The sequence below is a fragment of the Gopherus flavomarginatus genome, chromosome 17 (genome assembly GCF_025201925.1).
Source record: "Gopherus flavomarginatus isolate rGopFla2 chromosome 17, rGopFla2.mat.asm, whole genome shotgun sequence".
Taxonomy (NCBI): domain Eukaryota; kingdom Metazoa; phylum Chordata; order Testudines; family Testudinidae; genus Gopherus; species Gopherus flavomarginatus.
The window spans coordinates 13616123-13639204 of NC_066633.1; the positions used below are offsets into that span (position 1 = coordinate 13616123).

General features: G+C 53.2%; 1 protein-coding gene across 9 annotated transcripts; it reads right to left on the reverse strand.

Moving 5' to 3' along the window:
• Positions 1 to 838: 838 nt before the first annotated feature.
• Positions 839 to 21885, reverse strand: ST6GALNAC6 (ST6 N-acetylgalactosaminide alpha-2,6-sialyltransferase 6). Of its 9 annotated transcripts, none has more exons than XR_007770041.1 (8): positions 16500 to 16564; positions 13228 to 13423; positions 12531 to 12611; positions 9228 to 9407; positions 7811 to 8208; positions 6508 to 6615; positions 5553 to 6405; positions 839 to 1586 (listed from the first exon to the last, which is right to left on the reverse strand). XR_007770041.1 is itself a non-coding variant. In XM_050926936.1 (8 exons), exons 3-8 carry the CDS (start codon positions 16512 to 16514, stop codon positions 6216 to 6218), a joined length of 972 nt encoding a protein of 323 aa, XP_050782893.1. In that variant the 5' UTR covers positions 16515 to 16564; positions 20370 to 20464; positions 21133 to 21467; the 3' UTR covers positions 839 to 6215. The 9 variants fall into 9 exon arrangements, 8 of the variants coding, with proteins under 8 accessions (XP_050782893.1, XP_050782894.1, XP_050782892.1 ...); XM_050926936.1 differs by lacking the exon at positions 13228 to 13423 and adding exons at positions 20370 to 20464; positions 21133 to 21467 and having other exon boundaries at positions 839 to 6405; XM_050926937.1 differs by lacking the exon at positions 13228 to 13423 and adding an exon at positions 21818 to 21885 and having other exon boundaries at positions 839 to 6405.
• Between the last annotated feature and the right edge of the window lie 1197 nt (positions 21886 to 23082).

Here is a 23082-nt window from a genome sequence, read left to right on the forward strand (position 1 = left end):
ATGCACAAGAAGGACCTCAAAACGGCCACAGATACGCAGGATTTATGTAACATGAGGAAGGATCAGGCCGCACTTCATAGGCTGCACTCAGACACCACAAAGATGGCCCTGCCCAGGTAACATATGGGCTGAGCAATCAGGCACACCGGTATCCCTCCCTAGAATCACTTTACCTGCAGGACCCTTGGGACTTGAAATCCTGATGCTGGACTAGTCAGATTAGGGAGGTGTGTGTATATAGCAACTATGGCTTTGCTTTGCAATGTAACTGTTTATTGTGTGTGTATGGGGGGGGGGGGCTATAGCAAAGGGCAATTGAGATCAGCCAGCATCAGAAATTGGTCCTCAGCTGTGTCTTGTTCTGTTTAGATTTTGCCAGGGCCCTGGCTTTTCCATCTATCTAGCGCCCATCACCAATGTATCTGGACAACTCCCCACTATTAATAGATGTAGCCCCACAACACACCTGAATGACAGGGAAGGAGTATGAGCCCCATGGCAAACTCACAGGGAGATTAAGGACTTTCCCCATAAGACCTTTCTTCCTTCCACTCTCCCCTCTGTCCTAGCAAGAACCTTCCACCACCAACCACTATGCTGGGCTCTGCTTTTCAGAAGCATTCACACTGGAGACCTAGAGAAAACTACATGGGAAAGGAGGTCACAGTATTATACAGCCAGCTGGGGGAAAGTTCACAGGGCTGGCGGGCGAGAGGGCATCAAACACTTTAACGAACCAAGTCAGTTCTGTTGTCACCAGTAGACTTTGCTAGGCAGGGCAGCCTCTCTCTGAGGCCTTGGAATGACAAAAGATCCGAATTCACAGAAACATGGCGGGTAAGATCATAGCAATATTTATTCCCTTACAAATCGTTACAAAACATTCACTCCTTGCTGATTTGACAGACAATCCCAGATACAGGGGGTCCCTAGGAAGCAGTAACACAGGTCCAGGCTACCAGATGTGTTACGTTGACACTTCACAGCAGCTCACGAGGATCTGGGCCTCCGTGCTGAGTGAGGGGACCTGCAGTCAGAGAGGGCCTGCCCCCAGGCTAGCTGAGCTGAGGATCTGGCACAGAGCGATCGTGCTCCTTTAGCCTGGGCATTCCAGTACTCTGAACCCCTTAAAGGGGCTCTGGCAGGTAGTCTAGGCTCAACAAACAACACTTTTACATTGGTATAATCTAACCAGGCTCTAAGAAACCTTTGCACACCACGTATGTGAGGATCTCACACAGTGAATTAAGCCTCACAATGCCCCTGTGAGCTCTATTATGATCATGACTCCCCATTGACCGGTGGGAAACTGAGGCTGCAGCGTCAAGAACAGAATCCAGGAGTCCTGTCAGGCTGCATTTGAACATAAGCCAACTGGATTCTTAGTACCCCATGTGTTTGGTTTTTTAAATCCATGACTCCATGGCTGAAAACTTGATTAAAAAAGGAAGAAAAAAACAGCCAGTAGTCACTATCTGAGGATCTACAAGCAAAACATCACATGTTCCTCTGGCTGCTTGCACAGCAGCAGGAGCAAATGAACAAACGCTTTCCCCCGTGCCGTTGTGACACCATCCGTGCAGCTCCTGTATAAAAAAGGATGTTGTGGTCAGATAAGGTGCCACAGAGGTTAATGCTACTGTTAAATCAAGAGGCAGTGTCGAGATCCATTCAAAACACTGGAAAATGGCCCCGCTTGCCAGCTGGGAAAGGATGGAACTGGGAGGGGAAGAAACTGCATTGCCAAGTTCTTCCACAGCCCAAGCAATGGAGAGAGGTGAAGAAGAAAAAAAAAAAGCAAACCTCAGCACCCGATTTATTTGCATTGCGAGTTATTTTTATAGCAAACGTCTCACATTAAATGGTACAACCACATGCTGTTATGTTACCATCCAGGTTTTTACATCACACTTTCTATTCAGGTTCCATTTACAGTTTATAAAGGGTTAATAAATGATTAACAGATGTTCTCATAAATAGCTAATCCATTGTTATTAGAGAACCTAATAGGTTGCTTATAACCAGGGCTCATTACCATACATATGCCTTCTACTGATGTGCTTCTAATCATGCTACCTGTGTACATAACAGGCTTCTATTCATCATTTATTAACCCTTTATAAATGCAACTTTATATTCAAGAGTGACTGATTTTTATAGGCACTACCCAGCCGAGCGACTTGACAGTTCTGTTCAAAGGATCATTTGTGAAGTGGTTTAAGCAGATCAGCTGTTTACAGAAGCACATAAGAGAGGCAGCAAAGAGAAAATCAAACCAAAAGGGCATCAATCCTACTTCCTTTACTGCATTGTCCAGAACCCCATGGGGTTTTGCAGAATTTGCCAGCACAGTACAACATGTACGGCTAGGCTTTCCACATTACCGAAACACATTAGGGGAGCAAGGCACCTAACAGCATTCGATCCCTTTGAAGGCACGGCCTGGCATACACAGGTGCTGAGCACCCATGACTCCCAGTGATGTAGATGGGGGTCAGACTAGCAAGCTGCCATCAGAGGAGCTGCAGGTACCAGGCACCCAGCTGGGTTTGCCTCTAAGCCTCCATATCTCACCCTGCTTCTTGTGAAGTGGTTTTTAAAATATATTAATACAACTATTTTAGGAAACCAATACAAATACAAGGACCAGGGGAAAAAAACCCACTCCCTCCCCCCCAAAAACATCTCAACAATGTTGCTTTGAACACCCCTAAAGGTCCTGGCTATGGTGGGAAAGTAGCAGCTCCATAGCCTTCGTGCGGAAGAGTAGCCAGGACTTCTCCACTGGCTGTGGCATCTTTTCCAAAGCTACGTCCTCTAGGGTGGCAGTGATGTGTAGAATAGGCACCATGGTGCCCAGCAAGGTCACAGCTGGTGACACACTGCTGGGCACAGTTTGCTTCCTGTGTCCTGAATATCAGGGGTCACAGGAGGCTCAGTCACACTGGTGTAAATCCAGAGCATCTCCATTGACTGTAGTAACCAAGAGCAAAGTTTGTTCCTTCAGTGGATATAGATTTGGCTGATCTTCTGTGGGATGCGGGGGGAAGGCATTTTCTCCACCAAGGGGCATTTGTAAGTTTCAAGGTCCCCTTCCCACCTCCTTGCCATCACGCTCCTGCATGGGTTCCCCTCCCAAAGTGCAGGGTGGGAGTCACCTCTTGCAATACCAGCCATGATCAAGACAACTGCACAAGGGCCATTCCCACCTGTGGGTGTCAGAGCGTGGGGAGGATCTGCTCCCAGCTCACACAGCCACGATACAATTCCACTCCAGACCTGCGTGGAGAATCTCTCTGCTGTGGGGAGGTGTGCCCCCATTCAACCCCTAGAGGTGGAGCACAGAGCTGATGGTTTTTCCTAAAGCACATCTATCAGTCTCTCCCTTGTTTTCAAAGAAAATGCTGCCATATTCTACAGACACGGGGCTGGAGTCTGACCTCATTTACCCTGGTTCAGCTTGAGCAGGCTGGCTGCTGATTCACCCTGGACATGGGATCAGAGTCAGGCCCCTGCACTGTAACCAGTTCACAGTCAGGTTACTCCAGAGCCCAATCCTGCAGCCCTGCCCCAGACAAACGTCCCACTGGTTGCAGACGGGAGTTTTGCTTGAGTGAGGATCTGGCCCACCGTGTTTTGGGCTGTTAAAAAAAATACTGCAGGCTTTTATAGTGTTTGTTTTTGTAACTTGGAGATTTACAGCAGCTATTGCCGAGGACCAGGGAGGGCAAAATCCAGCCTGCTGGGTGACTAGAAAGCAGCTGATGGCCTCAAGCTGAAGTGCACCTTTCATGCAGCCTCTGAATTGCTGGGGAAGGCAGAGAGGGAAAATGACCATGAGAAATGGCAGAGGTGGGCTGGGGATATGAGAGCAGGACAGAGGGAGAGCATGGGAGTAAACACAAGGGGCCCAAATCTATTAATCTCAATCCATGATTCTGCATTGCCTACACCTTGTGCTGTCATTTAAGTGCAGGTTAGACAAACACCTGTCACGGGTGGTCTAAATAACACTTAGTCCTGCCATGAGCGCAGGGGACTGGACCAGCTGACTCTCAAGCTCCCTGCCAGTCCTATGATTTCCCGCAGAACTGAGTAACTCCAAACCATAACAGGAGCATTTCACACCTACTCTACCCTGAGGCAACAGGGATCAAGCCTAAGGGGATCTACACTAAGAACAGAGCCATGTCTGACACCCACACACAGTTCCCTCAGCAGTGCGTGTACACAGAAGCCGTGTGCAGCAAGCACGGAGCGGAGACCTCTCCCATGCAGTCATGATCAGTGTTTACTATGGAGTCTCAGCGCCTTAATTTAAGGAGCTCTCAGTAACCTGGGGCATAACAGATCCAGTGGCAGGGGTCAGAGGCAGCCAGGCTGAACAGCGATCAGACAGACAGAACATGAGAGGCAGTGAAAAGTGCTCCTGGTTTGAGATGCTGAGGGTATAATTTCTACTTCCACAGTATTGCTGCCCTCTCTTACCACATGGCCACTTGCTCTCCCTGTGCAGACGTTTCATTGGCAAGAGGTGTGCATGTTGGGGGGTAGGGAGGCGGTGCCAATGGTACCAGAAGCAGCAACAGGAAAGCACATTCAAGAGGAACTGCCCTGAAAATGATATGGAGAAGCCATGCAGAGTGAGCCTAGCAAATGGCACTGCCTCTTGGACACCAGCAGGGAGCGCCATTGCCACACACAGATAGGACAGGCAGTGGGTGCACCAGCAGCTGTAAGGTCTCTGCAGGGCTGCAGCAAGGACACAAAAGCAGGACGTGCAGCCATGCAGCTGGGGGATCACTGCTGTGTCCTGTCTAGGAGTGGAGGAGGCATCGCAGCCCATGTGGACAGAGCTGGGGGGTGGGGGGTAGGTGAGGAGTCTTAAATAAACCACAGCCCCAGGCCTCCCAGCCCAGTGGGGGCAGCCAGCGTGGCCACATGCCACCAAATCTTGATTTCACAAGTGGAGTTAAAGGAGGGCAGGGACCAGCTGCCAGCCCTGCCAGCCAGCGGAAGGGGAGCTAGGACAGCAAACAGCCTGGCGCGCAGCTCTCAGACTGGGCTTTGTCCAGGACAGCTGGTGATGCCAAAGCAAGACTCCAGAGGCGGAGCAGAGGGACCTCTCCACCCCCTGCCCAGTGCCCTCTACAGCTGTGAAAAGACAAAGCCCTGTAGGCATCGGTGCCCTTTTGAGACTGATACCCCCTTGTTCCCTAACACACCTCCTAATGACTGTCACACACACACACACACCCCACTCCCAATGCCTCCCAGTGACCGTGACACACACATCCAATGTGACGGTGACACCTTCCCTCCCCCCACAAACACCCCTCCCAGTGACCGTGACACTCCCCAACACAACATCCCTCCCACACCCCACAGGGCATCCCTGTCTTAAACAGCCACACCAGGGATCAGCCCCAGGCAGCAGGGCGGAGAGCTATCAGGGGAGAGGGGGCTCTGTCATTGTCACTTATGGGGTCAGTGCTTGGACAGCCTGTTGAAATGTGTCTCATGCCCCCTCTCGAGCCCTGCCTCAGACCCACCTGAGAAGTTTACGCCCCTGAGGCTGGTCTCTTATAGGCCTCACTGGAAACTTGGAGACGCAGGGGGCAGTTTCCCAAGGCAGAGGCTGCCTGGAGCAGGGTTGCATTGTACAGCAGATACAGTCTTTCGGGTACTCAGTATCAAGTTGAGAGCTGAGAGAGTTACAGTCCTCCCACCTCGGATATACACTCTCCAGAAGCCAAGAGAGGCGAGACCAGAGCCGCCACCCAGAGCATTAAGTAGGGGTCAGCCGTTCCATCTGGGCAGCCAGCGATTGTTCCCACTCACTCTCGGGCCTCTGAGCTGATCGCTGGCGAGGGAGTGAGGTGACCTCAAAGCAGGGAACCAGTGATGTGCACTAGGTGTGTGGCCTGTGGGGGGGAAGGGGACACCATGAATCCAGCAGTGCCCAGTGCGTAGCAGGACTCTCTGAGCCTTGGGACTGCAGGTCAGGTCACTGGCACCATCCCAGTCCCTTCCTCCCCTCACCCAATCCTTCTGGCCCTGGAAAGCCTGTAGTGCGGGGCCTCCTCCCTCAGAGCCCAGCCTGGCTCATAGGGTTAATCCAAGAGATGTTTTCCCATCCAGGTGGAGTTATCCCACTACTGGCACCAGCTGCTGGGTTGGGCACTCGAATGGCTCCATGTCTCCTCGGGGAGCCCCTAGTCCCAGGCCGGGTGGGAGAAGGTGATGTTGTAGAGGCTGGCCCAGCTAGCAAAGACCCATTTCTCTGTGATGAAGCGGTGGTGGTTGCCCTTGCGGCTGCGCTCATTGTGGATGTAGGTGGTGCACTCGTCCGGGCCCTTGGGCTCGTAGTAGTGATATGCCATCTTGCCTGGCTGAGGTCTCCTGCTGCAGAGGACAGAGTTACAGGGTGAGCCGCTGAGGCGCTGCCAGCCGATGACCAAGCGCTGGGATCCCAGAAGGGGCACCTGGGGGGAGTTGGGTTCTTACCTGCAGTAGTTAGGGGGGACCATCCCGTAAACATGCACCTTGTCACACAGCTCCACGGCGATCACCATGGTGAACCAGCCTGTGCTCAGCCACGACCGGGACTTCTCCCTGCGAGTCGGGGAATGGCAGGGGGCCGGCAGAAGAAGGGGGAGAGAGAGAGAAGGAGGAGATGGAGAGAGAGAGAGAGAGAGAACAAGAAGAGGAGATGGAGAGAGAGAGAGAAGAGGAGGGGGATGCCAGGGGAAGAGTGATGAAGGAAAGGAGTGTAGGATGGAGATGGGGGGAGAACAGGGAGTGACCAGTTAGGAGAAGGTGAGAGGACATAGAATTATATTGATGCCAAGTTTTTGATTCTCCCATTTGATTCCCCCATCCCCACCCCATTTCTGCTCTCCCAAGGCTCCCCATCACCTGAGCAGCCTGGCTCCCCCTTCCCAGCTAGGGACCAGGATGCACTGCCAGGCAGGCGAGTGGCTCGAGGGCAGCATGGCCTCTTTTCATGGGCGTGCACCGTGAGACAGCCCAAGTCAGCAGCATTGCAGCAGGGGCAGACAATGGGGATGGGCTGGCCAGTGGGGCTGGGGCTCCAGTCACCAGGCGTGAGAATGCTACTTCTTGGGGAATTCTGCACCACTGCGCAATGCAGAATTTTGCAGAAATTAACACTGTGTGTGCAGAATTTCCTTTCCCCCACAGAAATGGGATGCAATACTGCTAACAGCCACTAGAACCCACCAGAGCCCAGTTTGCACATAGAAGACATTGCAGCGGCAGGGAGAGGGAATTTGAGGGTTCCGGGCAGCTGCAGCTCCCAGCATGCCCTGAGGAAGGAGAGGGCGGCCCGCAGGAAAGTTCATGCAAGCCTGGGATGGAGCATCAGGCTGTTTCTCCCTCTGGATCCCTGAGCAAGGGGGAGCGGGTCTCTGGGCTGGGGGGCCACAGCTGGGGTTGTGTGTGTGTAGGGAGGAATCTGGGCAAGGGGGGGCCCCGCAGCAGGGCTCGGTGGGAGGGGTTGTGGTGTCTGGCCCCCTGTCCAGGCTTGGGGGGGCAGAGTAAGAGGAACTGGGTTATCATATGGGTTTCTTTAACTCTCTGCTCTTGGGGGAATTTCTGTGTGTCTGTATTGTTACAGACATACTTGCTGAGAGATATTTTGAAATAAATGACCAAAACAATTGAAAGTGGCGTGATTATGTAGTAGTGTGCTGACAAAAAAAGTTTGCAGAATTTTAAAATATTGTGTGCAGGATTTATGGGCGCAGAATGCCCCTCGGAGTAGAATGGGGATGGGGCTCCAAGGTACCTGTCCTTCCCGGTCTCTCCCCGGAACGAGTCGTCGAACTGCTTCATGCGCCCGGGAGAGACCACGTAGGCCGACAAGTTGGGGAAGGACATGCTGACGTGCTGGAGGATCTTGAGCAGGCTCTTCTGCATCTTGCTGGGTGGCCCCCAGAAGATGAGGATGGTCTCCGGGGTCTTGTTGACGAACTCCTGTGGCCTCTTCAGCACCCTGTAGATGCTGGAGTGAGCCACCACCCGGATTGTGGTCCTGTTGCCCACGTCTGCCTCGTAGCCGGTGGTGGGGGCGTCGTTCATGCGGATGACGCACTCCGATTGGTCGATCTCTGAGCCCAGTTTGCTCCCAAGCAGGTGGCTGGAGCTGGTGATGATCACACACTGGTGGCAATGGGAATTCAGTGTCTGGGGAAGAAACCATCATTAGCAAGGACCCTGTGACCAACTAAGACCTCCCCACCATCACGACCCTGTGTGCCTTCCCTGCTTAGAACGCCCAGGCAATGGAGAGAACAGAACTGAGACCCTTCTCCTCCCGAGACACTGGCCCCTGCCACTTGAGCTACCAGGGGTTCTCTCTAAGGGGACAGGAAATAGGGCCGTTTTTTGGGTATGGCACTGGGCTGGGACTCAGGAGATCTGGGGTCAATTCTTGGCTCTGTCACAGACTCCCTGGGTAACTCTGAGTGGTCACAATCTCTCTGTGCCTCGGTTCCCAGTCTGTGAAAGGAAGCCAGGAACACTTCCTTTGTCTATTCAGACTGGAATCTTTTTTGGGTAGCAACCATCTACATGGATGCACAGCACCCAGCACAATGGGATTCAGATCGGAGAGCATTGCAGTGGAGGGCAGTGCTCCACACTCACTAGCTAGTTCACTACCACGCTGCCCTTTGATAAGCACCTTCCATCCGAGGAGCCCAACCTGCTTACCAGACATTCCTTAACGAACCCTCTGAGCCTGTCTGGGAATTACTGCCCCCATTGCATAGATGGGCAAACCAGGGCACAGAGGGGCAAAGTGACTTGCCAAGGGCCGGTTAGTGAGCCAGAGGCAGAGTTGGTAACAGAGGCCGGAAGACCCAATTCCTGGTCCCTTGCTTTCAGCAATGGGTGGTGCTTCCATAATAGAAACACAAAGGTCCATTCTCCAGCTGAGCGGCAGCAATTTGTGTCATGTCACCTCTGCTTCACCAAAGCCCACTGGGCAGGGTGCAGCCATACGGAGGCCAGAAAAGCAGTCGCCCTTCATGCTCCTAATGCACCAGCACGCTATCGCATGGCTCCTCCCAGGGATCTATAATCCAGCCCTTCGTTCCCAATATAAAACACCCGCTGGCCTCACCCCAGAGTTCAAGGAGCCAGACTGTGACAGGACCACAAGGAAGCGCCCCATGGCTCACCGGAGGTGGGCTGCACAGTACCTTGTTTCCATAGATGGGGAGGTATCCACTTTTCACCCCCCATTTCCGGAAGTTGGGGGGATGGGGGGATTTCCCCCGCAGGGCAGTGTAATGAAAAACTTCGTTCCCACTGTTCGAGCTGTAGATGATCAGCAGCATGATCAAAGCAAAGAGAACCACGAAGATTGCAGTGCGCTGGCCCTGGGGTCAGGAAGGGAGAGAGCAGGACTGAGACAGTGCAGCATCTCCAAGTGCCCTGCCTTTCCAAAGGAGCCTGGGAAAGGGCAGCCAAGGGGACTGGCAAAGCTTCTGCAATGGTCTGATAAATGACTGAGAGACCAGGGGCCTAATCTTCATGAGCCTCATTCTTTCCCCCTCCTCCCCTACCTTGCCAGGAGCAGCAGCTGGGCAAGATTCCAGCCTACAGCTACCACAAGCCTCAGATTTTAGGTGCCCAACTTAAAATACCCCGGGCATGATTTTTGGAAGCACTGAGCCCCTCTGCCTGTCCGGCAGCAGGTTTTCCACATTGCCCTCCCTGCCCTCCAAATCAGTGGTAGCTGGAAAATGTGGCTCTCCATCCCAGGGAAGAAGGGGCATCTCCCAGAACTCTCTAGCGCCCCCTCCGTCCGTGACATCAGAGATCCTTGCAGCTAACACCACAGCTAAGGGCTCCAGAAGCACAAACACACCCATGTTCTTTGACAGGCAGCCACGGCCAATTCCCCCCTCCTCAAGCTCTGCTGTGACACACAGAGGGATGTCAAGGGAGAGTTTGGCAATGGGCAGCTTTTTAAAGGAATATTCGCCAGGCTTTAATGGGACATTACCCCAAGCCCAGATGCACTGGGAAGCCAGATGCTGCTTTAAGCATTGTAATGTTATCCATCATGGCCAGCAACTGGCCAAGCTTTTTGCCTCCACATGCTGGCTTTGTCTGGGATGTGGCAGCAAAGACACCAGGAATGAAAGGGTTAATTGTGCGTTATGGGGTGATGGTGGAGGTGGTGTGGGGGGGGAGCGCAGGCCTGCAAGGGGCTGGAATTAAGGGGAGCTGGTGGTGCCAGATGGATGCAGCCCCAAGTGGAGCAATCAGCATATGCAGGCTGGGGAAGCAGAGGACAGGCCTGGGCTGTGGCTTGTTCCTGGTTAAGTGGGAAGATCCCAGCAGGGAGGCCAGCTAACAAGACAGTTGTGCAAAGAGACGGGGGCCCTGCAGCTTCCACTCTGCCTCTGCAGCAGTGTGCTGGCTCCATTATATCAGGCCCCAGTCGCATCAGAGCTTTCATTACAAACTCCACGGAAAGGGCAGGGACCTTATTGTGAAGGTATTTATCACAGAGAGTGGATGGGATCCCCTCCACCCCCACACATCTTATAATAAACCACATCTCACAGAGCCAGACAGAGATAGAAGGAATCTTGCTGACTTTGAGTTTATGAGATTATCCTGCCCTCAAATTAGAAGGATTCAGACACTCCCACCTTCCTATAACCATTACCACGCTTTACCCCGGTCTACTCGACCTAGACCCTGGTGCAGACACAGGTAGGTTGATGGAGAAATGCTTCCACTGACTTAACTACTACCACTCAGGGAGGTGGAGTTCCTACAGTGACAGAAAAACCCCTCTGCTGCTGTAGGATGCGTCTACACTGCAGGGTTATGCCACGGTAGCCCCCCTAGTGCAAACAAGCCCTTACAACAGGAGTCAGCAACCTTTCAGACGTGGTGCACCAAGTCTTCATTTATTCACTCTAATTTAAGGTTTCACGTGCCAGTAATGCATTTTAACGTTTTTAGAAGGTCTCTTCCTATAAGTCTATAATATATAATTAAACTACTGTTGTATGTAAAGTAAATAAGGTTTTTAAAATGTTTAAGAAGCTTCGTTTAAAATTAAATTAAAATGCAGAGTCCTCTGGACCAGTGGCCAGGACCCGGGCAGTGTGAGCGCCACTGAAAATCAGCTCAGGCGCTGCCTCTGGCACCCGTGCCATAGGTTGCCTACCCTTGCCTTTCATTGGGGGACTTCAAAGCCTCTTTCAGAAACGGCCAAATATTACTATTTTACACAGGGAAAAACTGAGGTACAGAAACTCATATTAGGCAAGTCAGTGGCAGAGCTGGGTGCAGAACCCAGCAGAGCTGATTCCTGGAGCTGGGTGCTAACCACTAGTCAGTGCTACCCGAGGCAGAGGGGCCAAGAGTCAGTGCTTGTAAAGGGACTTTCCTAGAGAATGCTGCCAAGACCTCCTATAACTTATTATTCTAGTGTGGCTACTGCCGCTCCCTTTCAGCTTCATTACCACATCTTTTTCCTACTCTCCTTTTCTATTTGTATTTCTAGCCTTACTTTCCTACCTTTGGGGTTACTAGTTTCTTTGGCCATTTTATAAAATTGCATTTGTTTTCCTTAGTTGGATATGCGGGGAGGGGGAGGTCAGGGAGCACAGTCAGCCTGATGCACTCTTGTTGGCCTAACAATTCTACAGGCATAGTTCTTCTGCATGTTTTTTCTCCACTATTCTGTGTAGGAGTGAATTCTTCTCATAATCATCTCATCATGTCCTGGTGCTCTTCCATTTGTCTGTCATACCCACCTGCCGCCTCTCATCGCACACTTCAAATACAAATGGTCAGGGGCAGAGACTGTATTTTTGTTACACGTGTGTCAAACACCTACCACAACGAGACCCTGCTCTCCGATTGGGGCCCCTAGCCATGACCTTAAACCAAATAATTTCTGCATGGATGGAACCAACTGCAGGACAAGGATCTTAGCCATTAGTTTGGTCTATGCAGGAGTAAACTCTTGTTGAATCAGACGCAAAGACATTAGCTGTGTTTACAAAACCTAATGCAAGCAGAAACGCTGGTTTTTCTTTTCAGTTCAATGAAAACACGTGGATTTAAAAACCAACAACAATTAAACATGCTGCCCCCAGAACCATGAGCACAAACAACTTTATGCCAGTTCCCAGAATTGAAACAAAAGTGAAACTGACCAGGCTGGCTTCACCATCCAAATTCTGTGAAAGGCAAAAAAATAAAAAAGGGAAGCAGCAGCTTAAACGGACAGAGTGAGCTCGTCAAAGTTCCAGGGTTATATTATTAGCAAAAGAGGAAAGGACGCTGGTTTTCAAAAGCAGCATATGCCCCTGCCTCCTCCCCGCCAGTTACACCCTGTGCAGGGCAGGATGTGGCACTATGAAGCGTTCAGTATTGGACTAACTCTGCTCCCAATGGTAATTCCCACTGGCTTCCATGGCAGCTGTTAGGCCAGTATTGAACACTTCTGAATATCCCTTTGTCATGCTGACCTGTTGTTCTCTCACATATTTCTCTGATACCTGCTGATCACCAGGGCTACTTGCGTTGAGTCTTGGCTTCCTCCCTCCCAACTGCAGAGAGAGAGAGAGAGAGAGAGCTATGTGCCCTTCTGTTCCCTGGGCAATCTGCTACAGAACCTGCCCCCAGATCACCCCAAACTCATTTATTTCACCTGGTCTATTTCTCAGTGTTTCTTGGGCCCTCTCCCCTCAATACCTCCTTCCCCATGTGAGCTGGAAAGCCTGTGGGTGGGGGTGCCTGGTGGTTATTGTGCCAGATTTATGGGAACTGCCTGGCTATGTGGATGCTCTGTACTCTAGGCCTCACATTTGGTTGATACTGTACAGCGCTTACAGGCGCCTTGTAAACAGATTACTTCGATAATCCACAGAAGTCAGAAAGCACCGCACACTGCCTCAATCTCTGTGCGCTGGTGACTTCTCCTGTTTGTGCTCCTTTTGGTTGACACTAACGTCTGTCTTGTTGATTTAACTGTAAATCAGCCAAGAAAAAGAGAGTGAATTCCTTGAAAGGTCAGGAAGGCATGAGAAGAGACAGCTGCTGTGCAGATGGTCAGTGGGTACTGAAGTTTAGACCTAATGTTCATTCTCTGGCATCACTCGGCTGATTTCATCTATTTTTTAAAGACTAAATAAAGTGATTTAGAACCACCAGGATGCACTAAACTGTGCAACAGCTCTGTGGGTAGCCTTCCTGTACCCTTGTCCTTGCCTTCCCCATCCTCTCCTTCAGGGCCGGATCCAAAGCCCACGGAAGTCAATGGAAAGAGTTTTTAGATCAGATCCCCTCTTGAAGCAGGCAGGAGCATTGTCTGTGCAAGGACTGAATACCGTCACTGAGATACCCAAGTGACGAGGGCTGGCTGGAAAGATGGAGAGAGAGATGGAATAAAAACCCTGATAGCACCTTCATAATTTGGCCTGGAATAAGACACTGGGGAAAGTTTAATCTAGGTCTTATCTGGCTTTTCTCTTCCTCTCTTAGGCTCACTGAAATGCTATTGTTCACACTCACAACACGCTCACAGCCACGATTCAGCATGCTGCATCAGTCACCACTAGATCATGTCTCAGAAACACCCTTTCAACCTGTCAAACAAAACATCAGTGCTCAACACGGAGGAAAGAGAACACCAACTGCTTGTGTGTGTGTGGCGGGGAACACAGACACAACTCACCCTCCAGACCCTTAGATCCTGGATTACATTACAGCAGGAAGTCATATAATTCCCTGTTGGAATAGGAGGCCTCATCTTTAGGCAAAAGTCCCATGGACTGCAGGAGCAGGCCCCAGCGCTGCCTTTCTTGACTGGAAACTAACAAAGGCTAATAGGCTATGGAGCAGCACAGGGACCCAATACCCCAGCAGGCTATCAGCAACCTGCCAGCTGCCTTCTGTGCCAGGAACCTCAGATGGACACAAGCCAAGACTGCATTTTCTCCTCCCTCATACACTTTAAGGTCAGAAGGGACCGTTATGATCATCTAGTCTGACCTCCTGCAAAATGCAGGCCACAGAATCTCACCCACCCACTCCTGTCAGAGTTAATTTGTTTTCAGAGAGACTGAACCTCAGGGCAAACACTGCTGGGTGGGGTTTATTCACTTCCCTGCCCTCTTTCCAATGAAAGCTCAGCTGGATTTCATGGTGCATTTGAAAACAGAGCAGCTCTGTGATCTGGAGCTGGCAGCTAATGAAACCCAGCTCCCACAACAGGGCAGATACAGGTTACCTGGCTACTATTTCACCATGACTTCAGGGTACAAAGATTTGATGTGAACTCTGCTACTTGGTGCGCCTGCTCTGAGCTGTTGAGAATACACAGATCTCCTGGAGAGGAAAACCACTAAGACACATCTTTCCTGCATGGCCTCATCTGCATAGCACTTCACAAACATGAGTTAGTGAGTCCTCACATCAGGCTTGAGAACAGAATCAGACACATTAGCCCTGTTTTACCAATGGGGAAACTGAGGCACTGAGCGCTTTGGGATAGGGGCTGAGTCTACGGGCAGCATCCAGCACAATTGGAGCGCTGATCTCAACTGGGTCTTCTGAGGGCTACTGTAATTAGCATTAAATAACCAAATAATAAGAGATGAAGGCCAATCTTTTCAAAGATGGCCACAGGGTTTGGGTGTCCAACCTGAGTCACCATGGGCCTGATTTGTAGAAGGGTGGCACACCTGCAGCTCCAGCCAAAGTCAACAGGAGCTGTGGGCGCTCAGCAGCACTGAGCATCAGATCCTGCGTGTCTCGAGTTGGAGCTGGTTTTTGCAGATGTTGGCTCTAATGACTGCCCAGGCTGGGATTAAAACCCAAGGGCCCTATTCCCCCACCGCAGGACACAAGGTCCCACTAGACCTCAGGGAGAGTTTCTCCTACCCCATAGCCATGGGGCCGCCTGGGACCCAAAGCAGTTTTCAGACTGCTATCACTAGTGGGCAGAATACAGGAAAACAGATGCAGATGAACATACACGGTTGTGATGGAGCAGAGGACGAAGTTGGCTGGGAGAGAACCATCCCTCATGTCAGTGGAGTTCCACCAGAGCTGGGCTGACCAGCAGCCTTACTGGTGTGGGGAGTAGGGGAATTGGTGATGGGGAGGAGTGGGGAGGGTAACGATGCCCAGAGCAGTCCAGGAGAGGAGGGCAGGGCAGTGGTGGAGTAAGATATGAACGCTGGAAGGCTTGAGGAGAAAGGTCAGAGCTGGGAAACCTAAAACCAGGCAAGACTCCACGATTTCCCAGTTGAGTCACAAATCTAAAGCTCTGGCCAGGCTCCCCAAGGCCCAGAGATTTTTAGTGAGCCCCAGAGGCTCCCACTGTCTCAAGCAAGAGTCCTCCCCATGAATCTCTAAGCAAGAACTACTGGGTCCCCTCATATCTCCCATGAGACTCCCCTGTGCCTCGTAGGAACCTGGGCTGATGCACAGATTCTGCTGAAATCCAGGTTAAGTCCCCCAGTTCTGCCCTGACTTGAGGTAAAGTCTGGAGGTTTCTCTTGAGACTGGATCTGCTCAGATGCCCCCTGGGCTTCTGACCATGGGCTGGGACCCTCTCCCCTGGAGTCTGGTCCTCTGGTGAGATTTCTGCTACCTCCTGCTTCCATTAAGGCCGGAATGAACCATCCAGCGTTGCTGTAGCTCCCTCTTTCAAGAGCCCGGACAGGGCAGGAGGTCATGGTTCAGTCAGGGCCGGCCTTCCCCAGTCCCGAGTGACAGGCTTGGCTGAGCAGCCTGAGGAGCAAGGAACACCTTCTGCTGGCTCCCTCTGTGACCTGGGGCTAGGTGGGTTTATCGGGGTTGTGTTTAAATCACGTACAGCCACAGGATCTAGATGCCACGCTCCCAGGGTTAAGCACAGCGATTATGTGCAGAGCTGCCCTGAACCCAGAGCACAAGCTGCCACTGCTGCACGGAAACGAAACTTAAGCCAGTGAAAAATCACATTAACCTCCAACGCTGTGCTGGGAAGGTCAGTGAACCAGCTCTGGTAGATGGCTGAGCAGAACGAGCTCCAAAGGGGAGGAGAAAGCCCAGCCATCACCACCACTGACCCACAGCAAGAGCCTCCTGATCATACTCCGAGATCAAAGGTGCTAGGAGATCCCAGCAAAGCCTTGCTCAGCTCCCGGAACTGCCACTAGCTGTCCTAATCCCTGAGTTGGCTAATGGGCCAGCCCTGAGCTGGAACGGGCGAAAGGTGTTTAGAAAACTATTTAACCTCTGGCTTCAGCTTCCTCCATCTGTGATGTGGGGAGAACATCATCCAGCTCTCAGGGCTGGGCTGAGGACTGACTGGTCCATGCCAGAATGCCCTGAAGACGCAAAGCGCTTGGACCCAGGAGGCAGGAGGTTCCATGAGACCCTTCGAGGGCCCGGGAGATGGATGCTCTGCACAAGGAGAGCAGGGCTGCTTCATAGGGAGGACTTACCGTGTTGTTACTCATGTCTCTCTGCCAGCCTTAGTGCGGAGCCTTCATCAGGATAACTCGAGCACCTGCACAGAACCAGAGGCATGGTGACTCTCTGAACTACCCGCTCCCTTCCTCGAATACAAGTCCATGGCTACCAATCTCCACTCCATCATACTCTGACCCGCATGACAGCACAGCCCAAACCTGCCCCAAACACATCAGGCTGGGCTTGGGCGCACCTAGAAGGCCGAACACACCACGTTGCTGCATGGTGCACTCCCGGCCTGATCCAAAGCCCAGCGAGGGCAGAGCAAGTCTTTCCATGGACCGCAAAGAGCTTTGAAACAAGACTTCTGGCACCATGCTGCCTTCCCAGATGTGCAACATCTGTCCGGCCACGTATCACAGCTCAGAGCTTTCTCTGAACAGTTCCATTTTGGATGTCACTATTTCTCCCCAACCCTCTTATTTTGGTCCTTCATCTCCCTCAGCCTGGGCTCAGCACCTAAATGGCCCTTTTCATGCACCTTGCTCCCAGGCTGTCTTCTCCCTTCTGCTCCATTTCCCAAGCGCAGTCAGGTCCAAAGTTGGAGTACAGAGTCCTCTGACCTGAGTGTGGGTCTCCCACTTTCCCCTCCCACTGGGAAGTATCCCTTCCTCCTACAACCTTTAATTAAAGCAGGGAAGGTGCAGGGGAACCACGCCACAGGGTGAAAGCTCAGTCACTTTTCTAAAGCGTAGATCAGCCATGTTTTTACTGCTCCTCAGACAGATAGCCCTCGTCAGCCCAGAACGGCTGCTGGTCACAGAGAGATCTCCCAGGAGGAAGAAAAGCAAGCGATGGTTTGTAAACTGATTAGCCATACGAAAAATCAGCTTACATAATAGGTCATTATAGCGAAGCACAGTAGTTACAGCTGGGGTCTGGGAGCTAGGACTCCTGGGTTCTATCCCCGGTCCTGACACCTTGGTCAAGTCACTGGATCTCCTAGACTTCAGTTGCCCCATTTGTAAACTGGGAAAAACAATAATATATGCCACAAGATGGGGGAAAGGGTTGAGAGATTTCATTTCATTAGTTAATGTCTGTAAAGGCTTTGCAATGCCCTTAGATGGAAGGCCCAAGAGATGGGTCAAATATTCCTCTGCTCGGTGATCAGGCATGGATCTTCCAAACCCCAGGGGTTCTGAGTCAGCTGCAACTCCCCTACCTCAGTTAGCGCTGGAGAAGTGAGCTCAAGATCAAAACCAGTGTTTGCATAGCAAGGTCTTGTGCTAGGGCTGCTTGGCAGACTCATCAGTCTCCTCCTCACAGGCTCATTCCTTGGCAGGGAGGTGGAGGCAGGGCTCTCCTAAGGCAGACCTCAGCATAAGCCTGCCTCTCACCCCCTGGCTTATTACAGCGCGAACCTGCAGACTGGTTAAGCTTTAGGAGGAGATTATTTTCCTGCCCAGAAAGCTCAGTGAAATCCATTCAAACAAGTACCCGATCAAAGGACATAAACCACCTGGGGGACAACGTTTACCCATGATCGGGTCAACCCAACCTCTCTAAGGGGATTGCGCTCTCCAAAGATACAAAATCCCATTAAAACAAACAGAGCAAAGGCAGCCGGCCACCTCTCAGAGGGCTCACGCTGGGTTTTACATGGGTGGAGGGGAAGGGCTGGCTGGGTCAGGGAGAGAGGGAGCTTTTCATGGTCACTTCCTCAGCCTGAATCCAGCCAAGGCTGATGAGGACTTCAAGTCGGTGTCATTTGAAGGCTCTTTGGTGGCCTGTGTGAAATGAAGGTTAGGACATTTAAGTCCCACCCAGCTCTGCCACTGGGTGAGTCAGTCGATTTCCCTGTGCCTCAGCTCCCCGATCTGTAGCTGGGAGATAACAGCCCTGAACAGGGGTGCCGTGAGGACAAATACATGACCAACTGTGAGGCCCTCAGGCCCTCTGGTAATGGAGGCCATGCATGTAAACAGACAGACAGACAGGTTGATCTGTCTCACCCCAGTTCTTGGTGGACAGGTGACTGCATCATCAACTCCATCCCCACAACTGGCATGCTACAGCTCCCTTTGCTGGCAGACTCAGCCCGGAGGCTGAGTGAATAGGGCAGGAGGACTAATCTCCCTTCTCCCCGCTAGCAGGGGTCCCCTCCAGCTCAGAAGAGAGAGGTGGGGGAAGGTGTCACCATTGATGTAACTCAGTTTGGGAGAAGGGTCTTTGATCTCTTCCCAGTACAGGCAGTAGCAGGGCAAGCTTCTGCCCTGTTACCCTGCCAAAGTCCTGGAAAAACCAAAGCAGCAGAGGCCAGCTCAGTCTCCATGGCCCAGTCTGACAGCGATCTCTTTGCTGAGACCAGCTACAGATGGGGATGCCTGTGCCTGTGCAATAGGAGCTGGGCTGAGAACTACTAAATCACTTCACAGAAGGGCTCCCAGCTCACGCCAGCCCCTTTGTGAACAACAAAGCCCTAAAGGGTATATTCTTTTCCCTCCCACGCTAACATGTGCACGTGGACACATACACTCTGCAGGCATTTACCGTTTCACAGCTGCTCCATGCCAAGCACAGACCTAACCAATTATTTTTTGAAGTCCTCATTAGTGAGTCACTGCAATTTTCCCTCTTCGGTACTTACTATGATTGGAAAAATCCTCTTTCCTCACTGCCTTGGGAAGGCTGGGAAATTTCTCTCTCTCTCTCTCACACACACACACACACACACACACACACACACACACACACACACGAGTTTCTCTCTCACAGCCTGGGAGCCCCGACTGCAGAGGTAACCCAAGGGGGCTTCCCTGTAACTCTGTCCTGGGCAGTCATTGCTGGGGAAAGGAGCCAGAGGGACAGCCTGGCAAGTGCTCTCTGATGGCTTTTGGGCTAGGATCACAGAGATCACTTAGGAGGCCAAAGGCGGCTCTGCGCACCTCAGCCCCAGCCAGTCGCTGTGCACGTGGCTTGACTGACAGTGGGATGGGTAGGGGAAAGGACAGCAGAGAGGAGCCCATACAGATGTCAGCCTGCACTGAACTGGTGCTGCCCCTACACTGGTCTCCTGCAAAGAAAAGTGTGCGGAGTGGAAAAGGTTAGGCTGACCCAGGACCAGCTTTAGGAATAGTGTCCTGGATGAACTTACATTTTGGCACCCCTGCTACCTTCCCAGCCCTTCTCTCTGGCCCCTCCTGCCCTCCCAGCCTTCCCCTGCATCGCCTCTGCCCCAGCTGCCTCCCTGGGTTTCTCCCAAGCTCCCTTCCACAGCCTCACACCCAGGCCCACCTGCTCCTTGCCACGGTGTCCCCCCATAAGGCCAGTCCTGGGCCCTGCCTGCTGTGCGGACTGGGTCCGGGGCGTTTGCAAGTGCAGCGGGTGCGGGGAAGAGTTAACCAACTTGCAGTGAGGAGACGAGACTAGGAGCTGGGCTGGGAAAACAGGTGGAGTGGCGAGCAGGGAGCCTTCAATTGGGAGCAGGGCGCTCCTGCAATGCCGGACTGCACCCCGCTGGCAGCAAGAGGGAGCCTGAGCCCCTTGACCACGGATCCTCCTTGACCACAGTCGCCCACCCCTAAGGCTGGCCCTGGCTGGCACCCATGCAGGAGTGGGCCACAACGGTGCCATCAGCGCTCCCCAAGCGCTGCCAGCCCTGCTTAGCACCAGATGAGGAGGATGGGGCCTGGTCAGACTCCGTGTGCATTGGTCATGCTTTGAGACGGGCAAAGCTCATCCTCCCCAAAGCTTCCCAGACCCCCAACGTAGACACAAAGCCACCTGCATCCATCACCTGGCTGTCTCTACAACTTCCTCCTCCTCCTCCTGGCTCTCCTACCCATCCTGGAGTCCACAACATCCCCCCTCGGCTGGCGTGGAAAGCCGTCCGTTCTCACCAAGCACGATTCATCCTCTTTAATGTTCAGCCTCCCAACTACACCGAGTCCGTTTGCGCCTTCACCACTCTCCTCTCCGGGTCTCGCCTGAACAGCTGAGGGGCGGGGAAATAATGTTTCGTGTGTGGGGAAGGAAAAAGCAAAGGCAGATAATGTTCTGTGTGGGTGGAAGGAGGATGGAGGCAGAGGGAGAGAAGCAGGGAATCATCACTTGGGTTGGAAAGCAGCTCTGGGAGGTTATTACCACTCATCACCCCCACCCCCCAGCATCCTCTGCATGATGGCAGGAGCAAATACCCTCTCCTGGCTGGCCCTCGATAGGTGGGTGGCTTAGCCTGAGCCTTGAATTTCCCCAGAGCAGATGATGGCACAAGGGGTGCTAAAAGGAGAGAGAGAGGGGAGGAGAGCAAACAGCCAGGGGAAGGAAGATGCACAAATGCTCAGGGGTCCGCCAGGGGCAGTCAGCACCCCCCAGCCCATCCAGCTCCGAACACACCAAGCGCAAGGAGTCTGAGCCAAACCCAGTGAAGTCACTGGGCTAATTCCCCACCCCTCTGCTTGCCTCTGGGCTGCATGATAGTGTGCAGTCTAGTTCTCGATGCCCTACCCGCCTAGCAGCTTCAGAGTCCTCCCCACTAGGAATTTCACCGACAAATCCCTAGTGATCAGGACCAATGTGCATACCCAGGCTGCTGAAGTGCAAACCTGGAGGACGGGTTCCAGATGAGAGAGAGGCCTCCCTGAAGTTTTCCCCTTTTCTTACCTGGGCAAGACCTTTCATCTGAGGAAAGCTGAGAGCCTGGCTGGCCGGGGTGTCTCTCCTCCTTGTCTCCCCCCCGCCCCCCAAGGGACTGTGAGAAGGCCCCAGCTCCCACTGGCAGGCTGCCCTTCCATCTTGAGGCTCACGCTGTCACATCTCTGCCCCCGCCAGGGCCCTGCCCCAGGGGAGGGCTGATCCGATCTGCTCTCTGCAACCTCCTAGAGTGAAAAACCCAACCAGCTGCCCCTTTCTGCCTGGGAAAAACAGAGTGAAACGAGCGTCACTGCTAATCCGCCGGTATCACAGAAATACTCTTATCTGGCTAAACTGGGGCAGCGCACGACGCCTCTGCCCAGGGAGAGCCGGAATGAATCCCACCTTCCTGCTCTGATCCGCCGCTCACACCTGGGGCCTGCGCCTGCCTCCGCCAGAGCCCTGCGCACTCGTGCAAATCACTATCACCCGCCCTGTCACCAGCGCCACCAGGCACAGCGCCCAAGCGGCACCCGGGCAGCGCCGACCCCTCTGGGCCTCCCTGCCCAGCCCCGTCCACACTCAGTGGAGCGGTCTGAACACTCCCCGAGCCCCCACCCCGGGGTGCACCTGCAGACCCACCCGGGGCTCTCCGCTGCCCCCGCCCCGCTTCCCGGCCGCACTGCCGAGCGCACAGCGGGGACGCGCCGCTCACCTCGCTCCCCTGCGTGCTCGGCCGGCCCCGGGCGCGCTGCCCTGCCGGGCACCCGGGAGCTGGGAGCGCGGCGCCTGCAGCCCCGCGCGGCCACCTGCTCCCTGCACGGCGGCGCGCCGAGCTCCGCGCTCCCGGGTCCTAGCGCGCGCCCGCGTCCCTCGCCAGCCGCGTTCGCGCGGCTTGGGAAAGTGGGGGGTTCCCCCCGGCTGCGTGCGCTGCGGTCTCTGCCCTGGTGACACACCCCGGCCAGCCCCCCCGTGCTGGGGGAAAGGCGCGGGAAGGCCCTGGAGATGCAGCCAGCATGGCTATCCGTCCTGCCCCCGGGGGATCTCAAAGCGCTGGGCCAAACCCTGCCCTCCGCGCTCGGACACCCCACTGAGGTCAAGCGGAGTTCTGACTGGCTGCGCACCGCAGGGTTTGCCTCCGTGGGAGAAGCTTCATAGCGCCCAAGTTGCAGCTGGGGAAACCGAGGCACAGAGGGGTTAAGTGACTTGTCCATGTGACGAAGTGGGTAGTCACCCACAAAAGCTCATGCTCCAATACATCAGTTAGTCTTTAAGGTGCCACAGGACTCATTGTTGCTTTTTACAGATCCAGACTAACAGGCTACCCCTCTGATACTTGACTTGTCCAGGTTTCACAGCCAATCAGTGATGGAGCTGAGAATAGATCCCAAGAGTCTTGGGCACCCCAGTGCCTGGCTGTAACCATTAGACTACACTTCTTCCGCACAAATGATAGCACTAAGATGGAGAGATGGAGAAGTGTATTTCCTGGGACTGGGAAGCTATTGCCCTTGCAGAACCAGGGCACAGAGTCTCTGGGGCAGGTGGGATTCTGGTCCTGTGAATACATCCCTGTCTAGCCAGAGGCAGGAGCAATGGCTCCCAGAGTGGTAAGTGGGTCTGAAGGCCTCTCCCTTCATTGGTGTTTTAGGTTGTCAGGAGGTTATTTTACAGGCTTTGTCACAGGGGCTGGAATTAGGGGTGCGGGGGATGCTGCAGCACCCACTGGCTTGAAGTAGTTTCCATTATATCCAGGGTTTACAGTTTGGTTCAATGGCTCTCAGCATCCCCACTGTGATAGTTGTTCCAGCATCCCGGGACTCTGTGCAAAGCCAGATGTCAAGCAGCAACTGCACAGCAAGTTACTGCAGACGCAGAGTGGGTCAGCTCTGGACATAAGTCTGCCTAACAAAGGAACATGGTCCTACCTGTGAGCCGGGTTGTATTGTAAAACCAAGGAAACACGCATACAAAGTGGGC